The following is a 21,849-nucleotide window of genomic DNA, read 5'->3' on the forward strand; positions in this document are numbered from 1 at the left end:
TTAGTGTACCTATTATCTTGCAACCTCGCTGTCTTCACACCTGCTGCTCAAAAAAGAAAAAAAAAAAGACCAGGTTTAGTTTTTTTTAGTGCACGCTGTGTTGATTGTTGTGTTCCATTGCACCGCAAAAGCACAAATTTTGTTTTGCTGTGCCTGTTCGGGATGTCGGAATTTTTTTTTTTATAGTAAATTTTTTTTTTTGTTTAGAAATCTCGAAAATCATTGGCAAACGCAAGAGTTGTGCTTTCATTTAAACAAAAACTTTAAATTATTCAAAAGTTTGAAAATGGTGCATCCATCAAATCTCTAAAGAACCATTATAATGGTAACCAAACCATATGCGACATTGTAAAAAATAAAGGGAAGCATCGCATTGGACATGCGAGTAGTGCGTGGTAAGTTCTTTATCTATCGCCATTCCTTTTACGTAGTTGCTGAACATTTTCGATTCAGCAAGTCCTCAACTTACGTAGCTTCGGATTTACGTTACATTATTTATAATTTTTTTATATGACTGAAGATTTCAAGTGAAGGGTACACACGTTTCACCATAATGTAACAACTCACAGAATTCCAGTTATCAGTATTATCGCAAATGCAATAAGATTGAGTTTACTACCAATTTATAACAGATTTTGCTTACAGAAAAGCCCAATAACCCGGAAAGTGCAAATCGTGTTTATTGTTTTATGGCAGTGACCTCCAGAAATGTGCTTTAGTAAAATGTGATCTCACGTGAAGTGATAATAATGAGTTTTCGCCTTAAGCCTGTGAAGTTCTTTTCAGAAAATTTCATTTTGACTGTTATCATGGTGCCGACTAAGAGAATAAGTGACAGCAGTACTAGGAATTCTATCAAGAAAAGGAAAGCTATTGATTTGGATCAGAAAATTAAAATAATAAGGATGTATGAAAATGGCCAAACATTTAACAAGTATCGCACAAAATTCAGATTTGTCAGTGGCAATGGTGAACACAATAAAGGAGAAAGACAGAATATGAGAAGCAATCGGCACCAATGAAGTCAACTATAATAACCAAGGCTACGAAATAGAAATCAGTTTTTACGATACAATAACATGCATTTTTTCTTCCTTTTATGTTTTTTCTTATGTGCCACTCCAGCTACTTCACCAGTGTCCCCAGATAAAGTTTTTTATTGAACTAATTAAAAATATATAACTAAATAATTGAAAAATATATAACTATTTTTCTTCATTCTTCTGAGGATATTATGTGGTTTTTGTAATTTTGGCATATCAGGGTATAGTAGCAATATTTTATTAGTCATTCCCGAGTTACGTAAAACTCGACTTTTGAAAGAAGTCCTGCAACGTATCTCTTGCGTATGTTGGGGACTTACTTACTGTAACTGGGAAATCGATTATCCGGAAATATTTTTTTACTCTATCCCGGAAAATTGAGTCTACTGTATACTTAATTCTAATAGAAGGTAAATGATTTTGTGATAACCAGTAGGAAAGTTGAAGTTGAAGCCAAAAGTGAATAAGGCACCTGGGACTAACAGAATTTATGCAGTTATATTTATATAAAAAAATAAATAAATAAATAAAAAATGGCAGTAAAAGAGATAATTGTACAGTCTGACATGAAGTTCTCAGCAATTCAAACAGGCTGTTAGGAAAATTGTAGGGTTCTGTCAATTATATACTGGTATTTGCCAGAAGAGACAAAGAGGTGATTAGCCCATTGTGTGTAGAAACATTGGTTAGGTTGCATCTTGTATACTGCATAAAGGTCTTGGAGCCACATTTTAAAAGGATGTGAAACTATTGAATGCAAAGAAGACCAACAAGATAAATCAAAGACACAGAGGTGTATTCTTACAATGACATGATGCCTTTGGTTCTGCAAATTGAATTCCAGCACTTAAAAACAGACACCCGTGAGGAAAACTGATTAAATTGTTTAAGGCTTTAAATTGATTGAGTGAACTAGTTGTTGATTGCATTCCTACTCTTTTTTGGCCAACACATAAGAGGGCATAAACTTAAATTGAAAAAGGATGATTGTAGGATATATGTGTGAAAATTTTCTTTCAGCAAAGGAATAATTGGAATAATTGATTGTTGGAATAAAGTGGATGGACAAATAAGGTTTATTTATTTTTTTAGCTAATGCTGTCTAAATAAGCTTCCTTCCGTGAATGATTTGCCACTACTAATACTAAAACAAATAAAAAAAGTTCATATAAAATGTGCTCACTTCTGAACAGTTTTAGAGCTGTGGCTGATTGAATTTTAAAAAAATGTTATGGAGTTTTCAATGTAAAAACAAATAAAATAATGAATAAGAAAGCTGATATGTACCTAGTATGATTTTTATGAAGTATGTATGTGCACATTCTTATTTATTTTGTTATTATTTTTATTTTTTTATTCCATTCAAAACTGTACCATTTTTCAAATTCAAACAGCCATTGCTCCATAACCATTCAGAATCAGACATTATGTGAACTTTCTTACTTCTTTTGATATTATAGAATTTTGTTTTGTATAATTTAGAAACATGTGTGTGTGTGTGTGTGTGTGTGTGTGTGTGTGTGTGTGTGTGTGTGTGTGTGTGTGTGTGTGTGTTTTTGTATACACTAGAAGTGAATTCGACGAAATGGATAAGGAATGTAGTGATATATGGTAGGGTGAGGTGACCAGGTAAGATATGAAAAAAGAGAGAGACAGATAGTTGGCAACAAATGAAAAGGCGACTAAAATAAGACTACATTGCAGTGTTTTTCACAATTTCAGTGTCTTCATCAGAGGCTATCCACTGAAATTATGAGAAAGATGGCAATGTTCTTGCTTCTGTTTCCGACATGTTCTCTATGCTATGGTGCAAGTGTGCTGTAGACACGTCTTAAGAACGAAATTTGAAATTTTGCGGCAAGAATAAGGTCTAATAAATTGTGCCAATAAATGTAATTATATTATGTATATATATATATATAATTACAACAGTATGTAAGATAAGGAATTTGAACAGTGTTTATAGTACAATACTGTACGTTAAAAGCTTTCCAAGAGAGCCCTAAGGCCAAATGGATTGAATAAGAGTGTGTTAAGTATAATAAAAGCATTCAAAGTTAGCATTTAGGCCAATAAAGAAGATGTAAGATAAGATTTTATCATAAGTATTTAGAATAAAGGTATTCAGTATATGATAAGGAATTTGCCTGAGTTGGCTTAATGTGTTATACCCTATAAATAAACAAATAATTAATAATAAAATAATAAAAAAGAAATAAAATAAAATGATGATGATGAGGCGAATTACTGATGTTTGGATACATTGAATGATATGTTGACAAGGGCTAGCACTCTTCAATACATCCATTCAATAATTGGCAAAGGATATCTGTTTCTGTTTGTTTATTCTGTTTGTCCATTCAATAAATGGTGGTGGGGTAATGCTTCTTATCAGAAGCAGCCTGAGTGCGACAATAGCTTTCCCGGATTCAGACATTTCACATGCTAATATAGAATCTGTATGGTGTGAGATAGTTGGAAACAAAGGTATAATGCAAGTAGGAATAATCCACAGACAAGGTGATTGTGAAGATTATGACGAAAGCCTCTACATGCAAATGGAATGGGCAAGTAAGCATCAATGTCTTATTATGGGAGATTTCAATTTGCCTCTAATTGATTGGAGCAAATGGGAAGGAAACTCGACATGGGGAACAAAATTTTTAAATCAACTAGACGACATGTTATTTGTATCAACATGTCAGGGAAAGTACTAGAGAAAAGAATATCCTAGACCTCATCATCACCCATGAATCAGATGACACAACAGGGCTGACAGTAGAGGAACCAGTAGCAGGAAGTGATCATGGAGTTCTATGGTGGATGATGAAGAGAGAGAGGTAGCAGTAGTAAAAGGCAAAGAAATGGGTTATAATTTCAGAAAAGGAAATTATGATGGCTTAAGGTGCTACATCGCATCTATTAACTGGGTAGATATCGCACAGAGAATGAATACAATTGAACTGTGGTATGCTTTAAAAACATTAATCACAGACACCTTGAATGCATATTTACCATTAAAAAAATACTCCGTGAGGAGGGTTCCAAGTTGGATGAATAGTGAAGTTGCCACATTACTTGAGCAGAAAAAGGTGGCATGGAAAAGTTACAGAGCAATAAAAAGTACTGAAGCCTATAACAGCTACAAGATGATCTGTAATAGAGCCACAGAAAAGGTTCAACAGGCAAAGGCAGTTTATGAGAAATCGCTAGCAAACAGAGCAAAGAGGGGGATAAGGAATTCTTCATATATATAAATGCTAAGAAGAGCAGTACAAACCAGATCAGACCTTTACGTAAGGGAAAGGGGATAGTATTAAATACACCAGCTGCCGTTGCAGATGAACTCAACAGTTATTTTGCATCGATATTTACAGATGAAAAACCTTTTGTGGCAGTGGGAAATTGTGGGAGTGAAGTTGAAAAATATGTAATTAATGATATTGAAATTTTGTAAGATTATTTAATGAAAAACTTTCGAGCCTACAGGCCAGTAAGGCTCCTGGAGTTGATGGAATATACCCTATAATCTTAAGGGAGGCAGCATGTGAGTGCATTGAACCATTGAGGCTAATTATGTGAGCATCCTAAACTGTGGGGAGATTCTGTTGGATTGGAAAAGTGCCAATGTATCTCCTATACGTAAGGGTGGTTTGAAGTGGGAAATTATCGACCTGTCAGTCTGAGTTCAGTGGTAGGGAAAATCATGGAGGCAATGATCAAGGGTGGAATTCAGGATCATTTGGATAAAATTGAAATTCTCAAGGACACTCAGCATGGTTTTGTAAAGGGAAAATCATATTTGACAAATCTGGTTCACTATTTTGAAAGGGTCACTCATGAGCTGGATTTAGGGAATAATTTCGACATTGTTTATTTAGATTTCAACAAAGCTTTTGACTCATTCCCACATGAGCGGTTGCTTTAAAAGCTGGAACGGGTTGGAATCACTTGGAAAATCCTTAGAGGATAGCAGGATGGCTTCAGGGCAGGAGGCAGAGGGTTGTGATAAATGGCTATTCCTCAGATTGGAGTGATGTAAGAAGTGGAGTTCCCCAAGGATCAGTATTAGGACCACTGTTGTTTTTAATTTTCTTAAACAACATTGATGAAGGGATAGACGACATGATGTCTAAATTTGCAGATGATGTTAAAATTGGTAGAGTAGTTAATGATCACTGTCAAGCTGAGCTTCTTCAGAGAGACCTAGATAGACTTCAGGAATGGTCAGAGAAATGGCAGCTATGCTTTAATCCAACAAATGTAAGGTTAATTAAGGTTATTTCCCACCTGGGAAATAGTAATCCCAAAATAACTTATTCACTAGGTGGAGTTCAACTAAACCCAGTACTGGAGGAAAGGGACTTGGGTGTTACGATACGGTCAGACATGAAATTCTCTGAGCATTGTAAACAGGTTGCAAGGAAGGCCCATGGTGTCCTATCGATGATCTATCGAACTTTTGCAAGTAGAGATTGGGACGTGATAATCCCATTATATAAGGCTTTTGTTAGACCACACTTGGAATACTGTGTTCAAGTATGGAGACCGCACCTAAAGAATGACATCGCTTCTTGAAAGGGTGCAAAGATGGGTAACTTGCCTGGTGAGATCGGCAAAAGGGCATCCGAATATGTGGGTTGCAGAGTTTGGAAACTAAAACACCTTAGAGGAGATTTGATTGAGGTGTTTAAGGCTGTGAGAGGCATCAGTAAAATGAATGAGGATGAAATTTTCAAGATTATAAATGATGCTAGAACTAGGGGACATAAATTCAAGTTACAGGAGGAGATGTTTGGATTGGACTGCAGGAAGTTTTATTTTAGCCAGTGAGTTATAAATTACTGAAATAGGTTGCCTGCATGGGTGGTAGAGGCTGACAGTTTGGGGAAATTCAAAGGACATCTAGATAGTACCTTCGGACGAGGGAAATGCTTAGGATGATAGGTTTTAATTTCCTTTTCTTTTATTAATAATTAGTTTTTTTTTTTTTCTCTTTTTATCATTGTTTTATGGAGGTTTTTTTTTTTTTTTTTTTTGGGCTGGTGCAGCATAAGCCATAAGCTTTCTTGCACCATGTGGCCATTACTAATACTAATAATTGGCAAAGGATATCTGTGTCTGTTTGTTATTATTTGGACCTAGCTAAATTAGCTAGGTCCAAATGATCTAATTTTATCCAAATTATACAAATTATATTAAAGTTTAGCAGCAAACTGTAAAAATAACAGCTGGCCCGACAGATGGTAGTGAAACAGATAATACAGTAAGTGAGAGTCAACTATAAATTACATGGGGTTAGAAATGAAAATTCTTTTATTTTATTTACCTACAAAAAGGAAATAATTTAATCTATTTACCAGTGAAAAATAATTAGCTTATTAAGTAGTGAAAAAGAATAGGCATATGCTGAATTAAGGCAAAAAGGAGGTAAGAGTAAGAGTAAGAATAAGGATAGCAATAGCACCACAGTTTCCCTCGAATTGCTCTAATAGACTTTGAAGTATAAAATTTAGAGTTAACAAGCAAAAAGCAAAGAAAAATAGCATTTTTCTGTAATAGCAGGATCCCTTTAGTAGGGATCCTGCTATTACAGTAGGTAGTAAAGATGTGAATAAAAGCCCTGACATGGTCAAAAGTTGTCCAAATATTGAATGTAGGAAAATTAAAATAAGGGGTAAAAATAAAATAAAAATAAGAGGTAAAAATAAGTAGTTGGAATATAATAAAGAAAGAAATAATAAAATAACAGATGTAGTATATTAAAGAAGTACCAGTTATAGTATAGTAAAGAATATTATACCTGTTACTAAAAATATTTAGAATAGAAATATCTAGAATAAAAAAAAATAAAATTCAACCTTTCTGAAATAATAAATCAACTTTACTGAAATAGTAATCATTGTTTAAATCTTATTTTCTCCTTTAGAATAGGTGGAGGTAAAGTATGGTATGGTTCAGGAATTCTTGGTCAGGTAAAGCAATCTCGTGTAGAGACAAAGATGTGTCAGTATAGTATAAGTCTGTATAAGGAACTGGAAAGGCAAGGGTTAAAAACAGGTAACGATGAAAATTTATTGTTCTGAGATTGTTTATTTTGATACTTAAGTAAGCATAGCATTTTTTATTTAACATTAAGTAAGCATACCATTTTTTATTTAAATTATTTTTAATTTCTTTAACTTCAGATAAATGCTATTTTTACCTCTAGTGAGGACAACACCATAAATTGTAATATCAGTACTATTCCAGTAATGGCAGAATTTATGCCACAGTTAGCAGACAAAGGATTTCAGTATCATGCATGTAAGATTATAATGCATATCTGAGAAATTCTATTATTCATATTTTCCTCAATATGCTTTATAGGAGAAAAAGAATTTCAACATTTATGTGAAGAAAATATCTATAAAGGAATCCTCAAAGTTGAATAATCAGTAAACATTTTATGATTATTGACCAACTGATGACTGACAAAATAAGGGCACTCTCCTTGGCAGTTAATGTACATCAGTTTTGTGGTCCTTTGTAGCACATCGAGCCCATGAAAAGGCTCCATGACAGGCCATTTGCATGTGTATGTTTCTGATGCTTTAAGCACCTTAACGGATTTGGGACATACGAACACACTGAACAATTAATATAGCCAGCTTTGATCTCATTAGGAGAATCGGTGAATTAAATGTCAGGATGATATTTCTGGTGGGAACAAGTTTTCCATCTCTATGCATGAATATTTGTTTCACAGCTGTCACTCCTTGGGGTTTAATTCAGAACAGATTTCCTCTTCAGACACTTCCATGATATCCCATTCTGTGATGACACCATGGGATGAGTTCAGTGCCTCATGTGGGGTAACTGTGGCTGGTATTCTCCCCCCCCATAGATGTTGCTCAGAGGAACTGTTCTGAATGTTTGTAATTTCTGGTCTCTACAAGAATGTTGCCTGAGTGAAGCCATTTGAGGCATGGTATTGGCACAGTTGACCCGTGCAGGTGAACCCACTAGCCGATTGATCCTGGCCTAGCCATCCAGGATTGCCCATCTGTTGAAGCTGGGTCCCCTCAACCACCAGGATCCTCCTTTCTGAGCTTCCATGGGTTGCAACGTACAGCAAACACAGCCGATTCCAATGGTGTTACCCAGAACTTAGGCTGTGACCTTTGGATCCCAGTGATGCTAATCTGGAGGATCAGCAGCGTCACTGGGCTGTCCCCCCACAACATACAGGTTTCCACATTGAGGGTAGAGATTGCAATCAACTTTAATTGCTCACATGTACAAAAAAATTTTAAACAGCAGGAAAACTTATGCATGGAATCATTATGTGACTGTTAATAAACTTTCAGATGCTTTAAGTATCTCACATGTGTGCTGGCATGAAATTTTAAGCAGTAATTTGAACACATCGGGTTGCCTAGATGCTTAACACTGATCAGCGCAATTAGTGAATGCCAATTTGTGGTGACTGACCCCATAATGGTGGCATTTGATAATTATCTGCTGTCCCTAGAGTCCATCCATCTTTGCCAAGGATGAGAGTTTGTGTTTTCTCTATAAATCGTAAACAAAGTTGAATCATAAACTTGGAAATTGCATCGTTCACTGTGATTAAAAATATTTTGATAAGATAGAACAAAAGGGAAAATGATGATAGGTTGTTTTTAACCATAGTGTTTGTGCATGACAAATTAATTTCACAAGGTGAATGATAAAAGTTATATATAAACTATGAATAATAAAAGTTACATACAAAAGTCCACCAGCTGTAAGAGGAAATTTGCCAAAAGCTTCCAGAACAGCGAGCAGCAAAATATTGGAAGTTTTTGCCCGACTGTGCCTTGCAATGCACAGCCGGGCAAAAATTCCCATGAACTCTTGTTCATGCAACAAGAGTTCATGGGGATTCGCTAAACAAAATGCTGCTGTTGTGTTACCACATCCCCCTCTTACCATGATTTTTTTCTTTTCCCAAACATTTATGAAGCTTTCACTTCCATGGCAAACAAGAGATTATTGATGTAACCCAAGATGTTCATTGCTACCCAGTCAGAACAGTTCCAGAACTACCGCCAGCAGTTTTACCAACAGTGGCAAAAGTGCATTACTGCTCGAGCGAAGTACTTTGAGAGTGGCTGTGTCTAGGTTTAGTTACATTTATATGTGAGTCTGGGAACTTTTTGACTGCATCGTATATACAGGGTATCTCAAAAGTACACGGCATAACTTCAGGAATGTGTTCCTCATATGTAGACAATAAAAATATTTTATATCAACATAGTTCCGGAAATGCTTGGTTCCCGAGTTATTAACCGGAATGTCTTATCTCCCACAGGTGATTTCTTTCATCACAAGGTACTGACAGAATTTGGTGGTTTTCCATTCCGACCATGTACTCAAATCAGGAGCAAGCGGATATGCACTTTATGTATGGTTTGGCGGACGGCAGTGCTCTGGAAGCTCGTCGTTTATACCACGAAAGGTTCCTAGAACGAAATTGTCCATCGCCGCCTTTGTGAACATGGGACCTTTACACCTTGTGTTGCCGACAGAGGACTACCAAGATCTATGACTCCTGAAGTAGAGGATGAGATTTTGGATGTTGTGCATGCCACTCCAGGAATCAGCACACACAGAATAGCAATGGAACTGGCTGTTCAATGTTCGACTATTTGGAGAGTGTTGTGAGAACGCCAACTGTATCCTTACCATCTGCAATGGGTACAGGCCTTGTCACCAACAGAATACCCTGTGCTTACCCTTCACGCTCACTGATTTAAACCCACTAGATTTCTTCTTGTGGGGCCATTTAAAATCATTGGTGTATTCGACTCCAGTAGCTGATGTGGGAGGTACCCATGGACTGCAGATGTGCAAATGTGACCGCAATTCACAAAGGAGAATCAAAGGGCAACACAAGTAATTATAGACCTATTAGTTTAACTTCTGTTCCAGGAAAATTAATGGAGGCACTGGTTAAAGAAGCACTGCAGGATCATCTAGACAAGACTTCAGTTATAGCTTGGACACAGCATGGTTTTGTTAAGGGAAAGTCTTGCTTGACCAATTTGATTGGATACTATGATGTGGTCACAAAGGAACTGGATGCAGGGAATAACTTTGATATCATATATTTGGATCTTTGAAAGGCTTTTGATACTGTTGCACATGGAAGACTGCTGCACAAATTGGAGCAGTGTGGCATTGGAGGCAAATTGCTGCTTTGGATAAAGGAATGATTGAGTGGGAGAAGACAGAGAGTGGTAATCAATGGACACTGCTCATCGTGGACTAATGTCATTAGTGGAGTCCCTCAGGGTTCAGTGTTGGGTTCATTGTTGTTTTCTGTATTTATAAATGATATTGATGATGGTATATCAAGCTTAATGTCCAAATTTGCAGACGATATTTGCAGATACGAAGGTTGGCAGGGTTGTTAAGGACACTAATGACAGTACGCTGCTGCAACAAGATCTGGAAATGTTGAGCAGTGAGATGAGAGGTGGCAAATGAAGTTTAACATTGACAAATGTAAAGTACTACATATGGGAAACAGTAACCCCAGAGCAACATATCAACTCTGTGGTACTACACTGACAGTGGTAGAGAATGAAAAGGACCTGGGGGTAATTGTGCAGGCAGATATGAAGTTTTCTGAGCAGTGCAGATGGTCTGCAAGAGTAGCTCATAGTGTCTTGTCAATGATATACAGAATTTTTCTATCAGGGATAAGGAGGTGATTATCCCCTTATATAAGGCAATGGTCAGGCCACACCTTGAGTACTATATAGAGGTCTGGAGGCCTCATTTTAAGAAGGATGTAGAGCTGTTGGAACGAGTCCAGAGAAGGGCAACAAGATTAGTGAATGGAACAAAGGGTTGCTGTTATGAAGAAAGGTTTAAATTTTGCAAATTACAGTGTCTGGAGATTAGGCACCTGCGAGGTGATCTGATTGAGGTGTATAAAGCCTTGAATGGTTTGAGCATGCTCAATGCTGATGGGATTCTTCCTCTTGCTCAGAATAATCACCTGAGAGGGCATAAATTCAAATTGAGAAAAGACAGATGTAGGATAGATGTGTGGAAGTTTGTCTTTAGCCAGCAGGTGGTTGGTTGGTGGAACAGACTTCCATCCTTTGTTGTGGAAGTTGATAGCCTAAATAAATTAAGGCTGAGCTGGACAGGTACTTGGAACGAATGGAGGGGTGAAATGGGAGCGTGGCTTTTTTTTTTTTCCTTGCATCATATGCCTATGCTAATGCTAACTCTCCGCAATTGAATTGTGGCAGGTTGTGAGACAATACGAAACATGCCAGGAATTTGGCATCATCTTCACAAGTCCATGAGATGTCGATGTGAGGCCTATATTCAGGCAGAAGGTGGACGTTTTGAACAATTACTACACGGTGATGTAAACAGTTAAGTGTCATAGACTGACCTTCAAAACTCGGAAATCAAGCATTTCCGGAACTATGTTGATATAAAATATTTTTATTGTCTACACAGGAGGAACCCATTCCTGAAGTTATGCCATGTATTTTTGAGACACCCTGTATATGCAACCTGTAAGACCCCCTTTAAGACCCAAAAATAAAGTGCCTCATTTTTTTATGTGAATACAATTATTAAAAGATGAATTATTAATCAGACTTTTTTTTGTAAAGAAATTTCATTCTATATACACAGCCCTAACAATAATCCAGACACCTGGCCATTGATTGCTGATCATATCCTACCTAAGCAATACATGTCAGATACAACTATAAATATATTTAGGTATTTGAAGAGACTGTAATATGATTATGAATGCAAGTTGCTGCAATTGACAGTTGACAGACTTCTAGCATGATAATAGGGTGCCACATAAGCAGTCAGTCTGTATGTGACATTTCAGCGGCACTGAAGATCCATAGGTTAACGATTAGCAAATCACAGCAACAATTAGTGATTTGCAAATGGAAGCGAACTGATGCCAAAACCATTACAAAATGATCCAGAAAACCTCTGAAGCTGACAGAACACGACAGAAGAGAGCATTACAAAAATTGGTCCACTTGGAATGCAAGCCGACATTGTCGAAGCACACATGCACACTTGGTGAGATGATTGGGACATATCAGTGCCAGTACATTGGACAGATGATGTGGATAGATATTTATTTTTTTGTTTGGCTGATGTTCTATAATCTTGTTTTCTTGCATCATTTGCCTCAATAATGCTAATACAAATCTACAGGGAAGTCTGATTGAAGTGTTTAAAACTTTAAATGTTGACAGTATATTTGCTCTTTCTTTTACACCATGCACAAGAGGGGACATAGACTTAAATTGCAAAATAGAGATTATAGGATAGATATATGGAAATTTGCTTTCAGCCTAAGGATAATTGATTGTTTGAGTGAACTTCCACTGGTATGTGGAATTGGGTAGCTTGAATAAAGTTAAAGAAGGATTAGGCAGATTGTTAGAAGCTTTTGGAAAATGAAGTGGGTAGTTTGTTCCTTTATTATTATTTATTTATTTTTTTTTTTTTGTTGTGACTGATGCTGCATAACCTTGCTTCCTTGCATCATTTAGCAACTACTAATACTATTTAAATTTTGGGATCCATAGAATAACACTGTTGCGTGATATTCTGAATACAGAGAACAATAAAAATACATAAGTCTGGGCAACCATATGTGGAAACGAATACAAAACAAAAAATACCACAGCTTAACAAAATATAGCATAAAAAATGTCAATGTCAATGCAGAACATTTCACATGATCAGAATTCTGATATATAGTGATTCTGTAAAATGTTTGTGAGATTACATTTTACATTTTTAAATATGAGCAACCAACATTACTTCTAAAGCTGTACATTAACAACAACGGGAGTGATTATTTAATAGCTCTAGTTTGTAGTTTGTGGTATTTAATATTTTGTTAGGTGTACAAAATTTAAGATAGGTTATAATGTGGTGTAAGAGAAAACATCAGACCACAAAAAATCCAACAACTAAATAAAATTGACTGTGTTTTAGATTTCAATGTTGAAATCTGTTTTCAGGCCCAGATTTTGCTTATACAAGAATATTTATTGACATTTCATTTATCAGAAATTTGCTTGCTTTCTTCCTCTGAAGCTAGAGCACACTAGGAAACAAGCTGTCAGCCAGGACTGACTGCTGTCACTGTTAATTAAATCATAACCCTTCCTCCCTTCCTATCCTGTCTATACTTTCTGTACACATTGTGCTCCCCAGATTCCAGTTCTGCATTCCTTATATCTGTGTGACACCACGTCTCTGATGTCCCAACAATATCTGCCTTTGATGTTTTCAGAAATACCTCAAATTCATTAAATTTATTTTCCAAACTCCTAGCATTGGTGTACACGCAAGTATACATGCACCTGTTCTTATTCTTAGCTACCCTAACACAACCCATGTGTTTACTTGTACTGCAATGACTCCCAGCAGTCTCTGAAATACCCTGCATCTTGTTTTCCAGGCTGTTGCTCATTTCAATAGAAGCAGTGCAAGAATCACTTTCACCTCTGCCAGTGGCTACTGTTAATCTAGGCGCCTCCGTAACCAGGTGGGAAGGAGCAGCAGTGCGTAGCACATGTTTCTTGATTAGACCGGGGTTCGAGCCCGTCACCACCAAATACGGAGGATGCGGAAAGGTCAGGAAATGACCACCGCATATCCCGGAGCAATATGGCCTTAGTTGCTAATGCTCCTAAAAACCAAACAACAACAACAACAACAACTGTTAATCTATTAGTCCTTGTATCCCCCCCCCAAAGCTAGCAGTTTTCCAACCCACCTAACATTGCCTCAGTAGCATCAGCAAATATTCTTGCAATCATCTGCAAACTTGGACATTAATCACAGAAGCCCTGAATGCGTAATACCATTAAAAAAATACTCTGTGAGGAGGATTCCAAGTTGGATGAATAGTGATTTGCCAGATTACTTGAGCAGAAAAAGACGTGTGAAAAAGTTGCAGAGCAATAAAAAGTACTGAAGCGTATAACAGCTATAGATTGATCTGTAATAGTATCACAGAAAAGGTTAGGCTGGCAAAGGCAGGTTATGAGAAATCACTGGCAAAGAGAGCAAAGGGTGGAAATAAGGACAAATCAGATAGGACCCTTATGTGACGGACATGAGATGGTATTAGATATCCCAACTGATGTTGCAGATGAACTCAACAGTTACTTTGTATTTATATTTACAGAAGAAAAACCCTTTATATCAATGAGAAATTATGGCAGTGAAGTTGAAAAATATGTAATTAATGATATTGAACTTTCACATGTTATTTAATGAACAAAACTTCCGAGCCTACAGGCGAGTAAGGTTCCTGGGGTTGATTGCATATACCCTATAATTTTAAGGGCGGTGGCAAGTGAGTGCACTGAACCATTGATGCTAGTTATGAGAGCATCACTGGACTCAGGAGAGATTCCGTCGAAATGGAAAAGTGTCAATATATCACCAATACATAAAGGCATTTCTAAGAATTTAGTGGGAAATTACCAACCAGTCAGTCTAACTTCACTTGTAGAAAAAACCATGGAAGTAATAATCAATGGTGGAATTCAGGATCATTAAGATAGAAATGGAATTCTGAAAGATACACAGCAAGATTCTATAGTATGAATCAGAGCTGTAATACTCAATATGTTCTACGTTGATAATAATATTAGTAAATTAATAAGAGGAGTTTACCTCAATATAGTACGTGGAACACTTCCGTATGATACCCTCCAGAAATTAAAACGGAAAAAACGAAAGTTGTCGATTTTTTCATTTTTTCCGTTTTAATTTCTGGAGGGTATCATACGGAAGTGTTCCACGTACTATATTGAGGTAAACTCCTCTTATTAATTTACTAACAGCAAGATTCTGTAAAGGGAAATCATGTTTAACAAATCTGGTTAGCTATTTTGACAGGGTCTCTCATGAGCTGGATTTAGGGAATAATTTTGACCTGGTTTATTTAGATTTCAGCAAAACATTTGACTCAGTCCCACATGAATGATTACTTTATAAGTTGGAACAGTTTGGAATTACAGGGATGATCCTTAGATGGATAGTAGGGATAGCAAGCTTCAGGGAAGGAGGCAGAGGATTGTGATAAATGGTTATTCCTCAGATTGGGTTAATGTAAGAAGTTGGGTTCCCCAAGGATTAGCATTGGGAGCATTGCTGTTTTTCTTCTTCTTGGATTTCTCCGTTGTATCAACAGTTATCCTTGACCTAACTTTTTCTTTTTTTTTTTAAATATAATTTAATTTTGTTCCTCCACTCTTTTCTGTCCTCCCAGTCTCCATTCTTTTATTTCCTCTTTTCCACAGCCACCCTCACTCCCTCCATCCCTGTGCTTCTAGGTCTTCCTCTCCTTTTCCTTCTAGGGGGTGTCCATTCCGTTGCTTTTTAGGTAATCTCTCTTCTCCCATTCTCATAACATGTCCATACCATTCTAATCGCCGACCGGGCTAGCCGGGTGGGTAAAGAGCCTGCCTGGCAACCCAAAGGTCGCGGGTTCGATTCCCGCCTCGGGCTTGGATCAAAGTACTGCAAAAACCTTGGGAGGTGCATCATGGCCACAGAAGCCTATGCGCCAAAAAAAAAAAAAAACATTCTAATATTTTTTGTTCTATTTTGTTGATGATGTTTATTCGAGCTTCCATTGCTTTTCTTATGTCTTCATTCCTAACTCTTTCTAGTGTTGATCTTTGGGCTGATCTCCAAAAATCCATCTTGACAGCTAGCAATTTCTTCCTTTGCCTTTCCTTTATATTCCAAATCTCAGACCCATATAGTAAGATACTATGAAAAATTGCATTATATAGTAATTGTTTGGTTTTTGGGAGAATGTTATTGCTCCATAATATTGGATTCAACATTCCCAAGACCTTGCTTTCCTCATTAATTCTCCTTGTAATCTCATCTTCAGATGAACCGTCCATCTGCACAATAGCTCTTAGATATTTAAACTGCTTCACATTTTTTATCTCTGCTCCAATTACACTCAAAATGTTCCCTGTTGAATTCATATATTCTGTCTTATTAAAATTTATTGTCAAACCCATTCTCTATATTGTTCCAATAACTTTCCGCACATATAGTTAGCATCCTCCACATCCTGCACAATCAGTACCTGGTTATTTGCAAACAAAAGGTTTGAAAGGTAGATGATTTGATCCATATATAGTTCCATTGGTCTACATTTTTGGGACCAAGCCTCCAGAGTCACTTCCAGGTATAACTTGAATAACGTGGGGGATAAACAGCACCCCTGTAGCAAGCCTTTTGATGTTTTGAATTTCCTTGATGTTTCTACCCAATTTTAATGCAGCAAGTGTTATTTTTGTATATTTTTATAATTATGTTGATCAGTGGTTGTTGTAATGATATTTTTTCCATGGCACTCCATGGCATCTTTCTTGGGACACTGTCATAAGCTTTTTCCAAGTCAATAAACACTAATCATATATCCTGTCCAGTAGCTTGGCATTTTTCCAGAATCTGCTTGACCATGAATAAATGGTCAATACAGGACCGTCCAGCTGTAAATCCACACTGCTCCTCCGAAATCCTTATTTCTTTCTCTAGTTTAGTTTTCAGTATCCCACTAAAAAGCTTTGCAATTAGGTTTAAAACACAGATTCCTTTGTAGTTTGAGCAATTTCTTCTATCCCCTTTCTTAAACACAGAAGTGATGTATCCCAGTGTCATCTCTGATGGTATTTCTTCTTTTTTGCATATTTTGTTAAATAGTCTCCTGAGCAGTGAGATGATTTTTCCTCCTCTGTAATTTAGCAGCTCCACATTCATTCCTCCAGGTCAAGGTACCTTTCCAGTTTTTCCTTTTTTTACTTCTATTTCCACTTCCTCAAAGTTAATCCTTACTTCTCCTGTCCAGGAAGTTTCAACTTCATTATCTCTAAATTCCTCTCTGTTTTCACTCAGTAATTCTCCATAATATCTATACCATTCTTCTAATTTTATTACACCCAGATTAGCCTTTTGTTTGTGTGATTGTCACAAGCTCTTCAGCACCTTCCATGCTGCAGTAGATCTCTCACATTCTGTCCTGCTGTTTTCTTCCACGCAGATCCTATTCCATGCCTCATATTTTGCTTTATCAATTTTAGTCCTTTATTTTTCTCCCTATAGATGCTCCTATGTTCATCACTTTTAGAGCTAAGCCATCTGAGGTATGCATCCTTTTTTTTCCTTTATCAGTTCTTTTAACTCTGAATTCATCTGAGTACTTGGTGTCTTTTTATCCATTCTGCCCTTTTGTTTATGATTTTCTTAAATGACGTCAATGAAGGGATAGAGGGCGTGATATCTAAATTTGCAGATGATGTAAAGATAAGTAGAGTAGTTAATGATCACAGCCAAGCAGATCTTCTTCAGAGTGATCTAGATAAACTTCAGGGATGGTCAGAGAAGTAGCAGCTATGTTTTAATTCAGCAAAATGCAAGGTCTTACACCTGTGGAACAGTAACCCCAAAATAACTTATACACTTTGTGGAGTTGAATGTAGAAGTCTGTAGTAGGGAAATGGGAGTTACAATACAGTCAGACATGAAGTTCTCCGAATATTGTAGACAAGTTGCAAGGAAGGCGCATTGTGTCCTATGGATGATTTATCGAACATTTGCTAGTGATAAGGACACCATAATCCCATTATAATAGGCTATTGTTAGACCACACTTGGAATACTGTGTTCAAGTATGGATACCGCACCTAAAAAAAAAAAACATTGAGCTTCTTGAAAGGGTCCAAAAACTGGTAACTTGCTTGGTGAGATTAGCATTAGCAAGGGCTCATGATGCAAGAAAGCAAGCTTATATAGCATCAGCCAAAAGAAAAAACACACACACACACACACACACACACACACACACACACACACACACACACACACACACCCCGTTCTCATTTCACCCATCCACTCACTCAAAATGTTTGTCTAGTTCTGCCTTGAATCTGTTTAAGCTATCAACTTCTACAACGACAGATGGAAGTTTGTTCCAGCAATCAACCACCTGCTGGCAAAAGGCAAACTTCTGCACATCTATCCTACATCGATCCTCAATTTGAATTTATGCCCTCTCAGGCAATTATTCTGAGCAAGAATCCCATCAGCATTGAGCATGCTCAAACCATTCAAGGCTTTACACCTCAATCACATCACCTCGCAGGTGCCTAGTCTCCAGATGCTGTAATTTGCAAAACTTAAGCCTTTCTAAGAGCAACCCTTTGTTCCATTCACTAATCTTGTTGTCCTTCTCTGTACTCATTCCAACAGCTCTACATCCTTCTTAAAATGAAGCCTCCAGACCTCTATACAGTACTCAAGGTGTGACCTGACCATTGCCTTATAAAAGGGGATAATCACCTCCTTATCCCTACTAGAAAATTTCCTGTATATCATTGACAAGACACCATGAGCTGCTTTGCAGACCATCTGCACTGCTCAGAAAACTTCATATCTGCCTGCACAATTACCCCCAGGTCCTTTTCACTCTCTATCACTGTCAGTGTAGTACCACAGAGTTGATACATTACTCTAGGGTTACTGCTTCCCATATGCCTAGTCTCCAGAAACTGTAATTTGTGACCTGACCATTGCTTTATATAAGGGGATAATCACCTCGTTATCCCTGCTAGAAAAATTCCTGTATATCATTGACAAGACACCATGAGCTACTCTTGCAGACTGTCTGCACTGCTCAGAAAACTTCATATCTGCCTGCACAATTACCCCTAGATCCTTTTCGTTCTCTACCACTTTCAGTGTAGTACCACAGAGTTGATATGTCTCTCTGGAGTTGCTGCTTCCCATATGTAGTACTTTACATTTGTCATCGTTAAACTTCTGTTGCCACCTCTCAGCCCATCTGCTCAACTTTTCTAGATCCTGTTGCAGAAGTGTACTGTTTAGTGTCATTAACAACCGTGCCGACCTTCGTATCGTATATTGTCTACAAACTTGGACATTAAGCCTGATATACCATCATCAATATCATTAATGAATACAGAAAACAACAATGGACCCAACACTGAAACCTGGGGGACTCCACTAACATTAGTCCCCGAAGAGCAGTGCCATTGATTACCACTCTCTGTCTTCTACCACTCAACCATCCCTTTATCCATATCAGCAATTTGCCTCCAATACCACACTGCTCCAATTTGTGCAGCAGTCCTCCATGTGCAACAGTATCAAAAGCCTTTCTTAGATCCAAATATATGATATCAAAGTTATTCCCTGCATCCAGTTCCTTTGTGACCACATCATAGTAGCCAATCAAATTGGTCAGGCAAGACTTTCCCTTAACAAACCCATGGTGTGTCCAAGCTATAACTGAAATTTTGTCTAGATGATCCTGCAATGCTTCTTTAACCAGTGCCTCCATTAATTTCCTTGGAACAGAACTTAAACTAACAGGTCTGTAATTATCTGTGTCTCCCTTTGATCCTCCTTTATGGATTGGGGTCACATTTGCACATCTCCAGTCAATGGATACCTCCCGTGAGTCCAAGGAAGCTCTCATAATTTTGGCTAAGGGTTTGCTGCCTCCTTTAATATAATTGGATAGATTCCACCTACCCCAGGTGCCTTTCTTATTTCATCTTCAACAATTTCGTGCCGCCTCCGTAGCCAGGTGGGAAGGAGCAGCAGTGTGTAGCACATGCTTCTTGATTAGACCGTGGTTCGAGCCCGTCACCACCAAATACGGAGGATGCGGAAAGGTCAAGAGAATGACCACCGCATATTCCCGGAGCAATATGGCCTTAGTTGCTAATGCTCCTAAAAACCAAATAACAAACAAACAAACAATTCAACAATTTTCTCCTCCACTTTACTCTCAGTTATTACAAGATTATCTAGCTTACTGTCAGAGTTTAATACATCTCTGGCATTCCCCTCCCTGAACAAATCCTCATGTGTGAATCTAGATGCAAAATATTCATTTAGTTTGTTAGCTACCTGAGCAGAATCATCTAGAATCACTTTCACCTCTGCCAGTGGCTACTGTCAATCCATTAGTTCATGTATCCCCCAAGCTAGCAGGTTTCTGACCCACTTAACACTGCCTCGATGGCATCAGCAAATGTTCTTGCACCCTTTTTATTTAAGTGTATCTCATCCCTGTAGAACCAGTCTCTCCTGTTAACAAGCACAGACCAGGCTGAGAAAAATTCTACTCCTTGAGCCTTGCACATTCTCTCCAGGGACAATTTGATTGATAAGGCTCTCATCATATACTTCCTCCTATTGTGCCTGGGCAGAATTGCAGACACTTTCAAATTCAACCCTAACTCACGGCTTTTTTCAACATTGATCTGTACTTGTTAAGTAATTCCGCCAGTCTCCTACTGTTAATATCATTAGTGTCCACGTGTACATCAATATCACCCTTTGTGCCCTTAAAAGATGATATCTGCTCTACAACGTCATCAACCTTTACCCTGGAAGACATACCCCGGTCCTTTTCCACCTATACTTTGTGCACAATATGTTCCCCATTTCCCTGACAATAGAGTCACCGACAACAACTAGTTCCTTTGGGACCATCTCATTCTGCCTGGCAAAAGGGGCATCCATATGAGGAGACTTTGAATATATGGGTTGCACAGCTTGAAAACTAGGCACCTTAGTGAAGACTTGATTGAGGTGTTTAAGGCTCTGAACGGCAAAAGTAAAATGAATGAGGACGAAATTTTCATGGTTATAAATGATTCTAGCACTAAGCGCCATAAATTCAAGTTACAGGAGAGAAGTTTAGACTGGATTCCAGGAAGTTTTATTTTAGCCAGTGAGTTTAAATTACTGGAATAAGTTTCCTACATGGGGAAATTGAAAGGTCAGCTGGATAGTTACCTACAGGAAGAGGGAAATGCATAGGTTGTTTATTTCATTTTATTTTATTATTTATTAATCCTGGGTATAACCTCCATGCACGAGAACACGGTGACTGCCCACCCAGGTGTGAACCAACACAAGCAGGGGTCGAGGTGTGGCGCCCACACCACATGGAGGAATGGCACCCCTCTGTGTTACCAGGCAGTACTAGGTGGTAGATGACTCTCATCAACCGGTGCAATACCACCACTTTGAAGTGAACCCATGTTTAGTCTCCAGAGCTAAGTTCCGGTCAACCCTTCCCCATCTCTTCCATCATGTAGTATGATTGATGACTTTTGAGGTTATGATGAACATCGTGGCAAGATCCAATCTTCCTTACATTTCGAGGTACAGCTCTAAAACGGTATTCGCAGGCCGGCCGCTAGTTAGTACACTGGACCGAACCTTTTGATAACTCTCTAGGAGGTTTACGGATCAGCTAATGTATAATCTTACTACCTCTACTCTGCCAGATAGTGACTGGAGGGAGTCTGAGTAGTGTGTATGCGGGGGGCATTGTCGAGGCCACGTTATGTCAAGGATCTGGGTATATTCTTACCACGTGTACGCCATATCAAAAAATTTCATTACTTCATACATCATGCCCCACCCACTTTTTCTTACTATTGAATATGCCATGAATTGTCAAACTAATAGAGTAAGCTTACCTGTGAAGAGATCTAAGCCTCCCAAACACTTCCTAATTCATTTCACACATATACGTGGTCTCAATTCTAATCCCAGCGATGTCCATTTCCACTTGTAGTCAGCCAAACCCCATGTACTTTTTCTGACAGAATCTCAGTTATCAGTTGATTAACTACTGCTCATCTCAGTTCATGGTCCTTGAGGTTGTCACAGACATTCTCTCAGATATGCCA

The 21,849-nt window shown here is 37.8% G+C and overlaps 1 protein-coding gene across 1 annotated transcript in view; it reads left to right on the forward strand.

Annotated features, from left to right (window-relative positions):
* Positions 1 to 21,849, forward strand: part of LOC150089900 (pyruvate dehydrogenase phosphatase regulatory subunit, mitochondrial-like) — a 197,592-nt gene that overhangs the window by 18,634 nt on the left and 157,109 nt on the right. The window contains 1 exon segment of the mRNA XM_090368894.1: positions 6,973 to 7,103. Coding sequence (XP_090225020.1) covers positions 6,973 to 7,103 — 131 coding nt within the window.

This window comes from Mastigoproctus giganteus, chromosome 2 (genome assembly GCF_048544385.1).
Source record: "Mastigoproctus giganteus isolate SK-2022 chromosome 2, ASM4854438v1, whole genome shotgun sequence".
NCBI lineage: Eukaryota > Metazoa > Arthropoda > Arachnida > Uropygi > Thelyphonidae > Mastigoproctus > Mastigoproctus giganteus.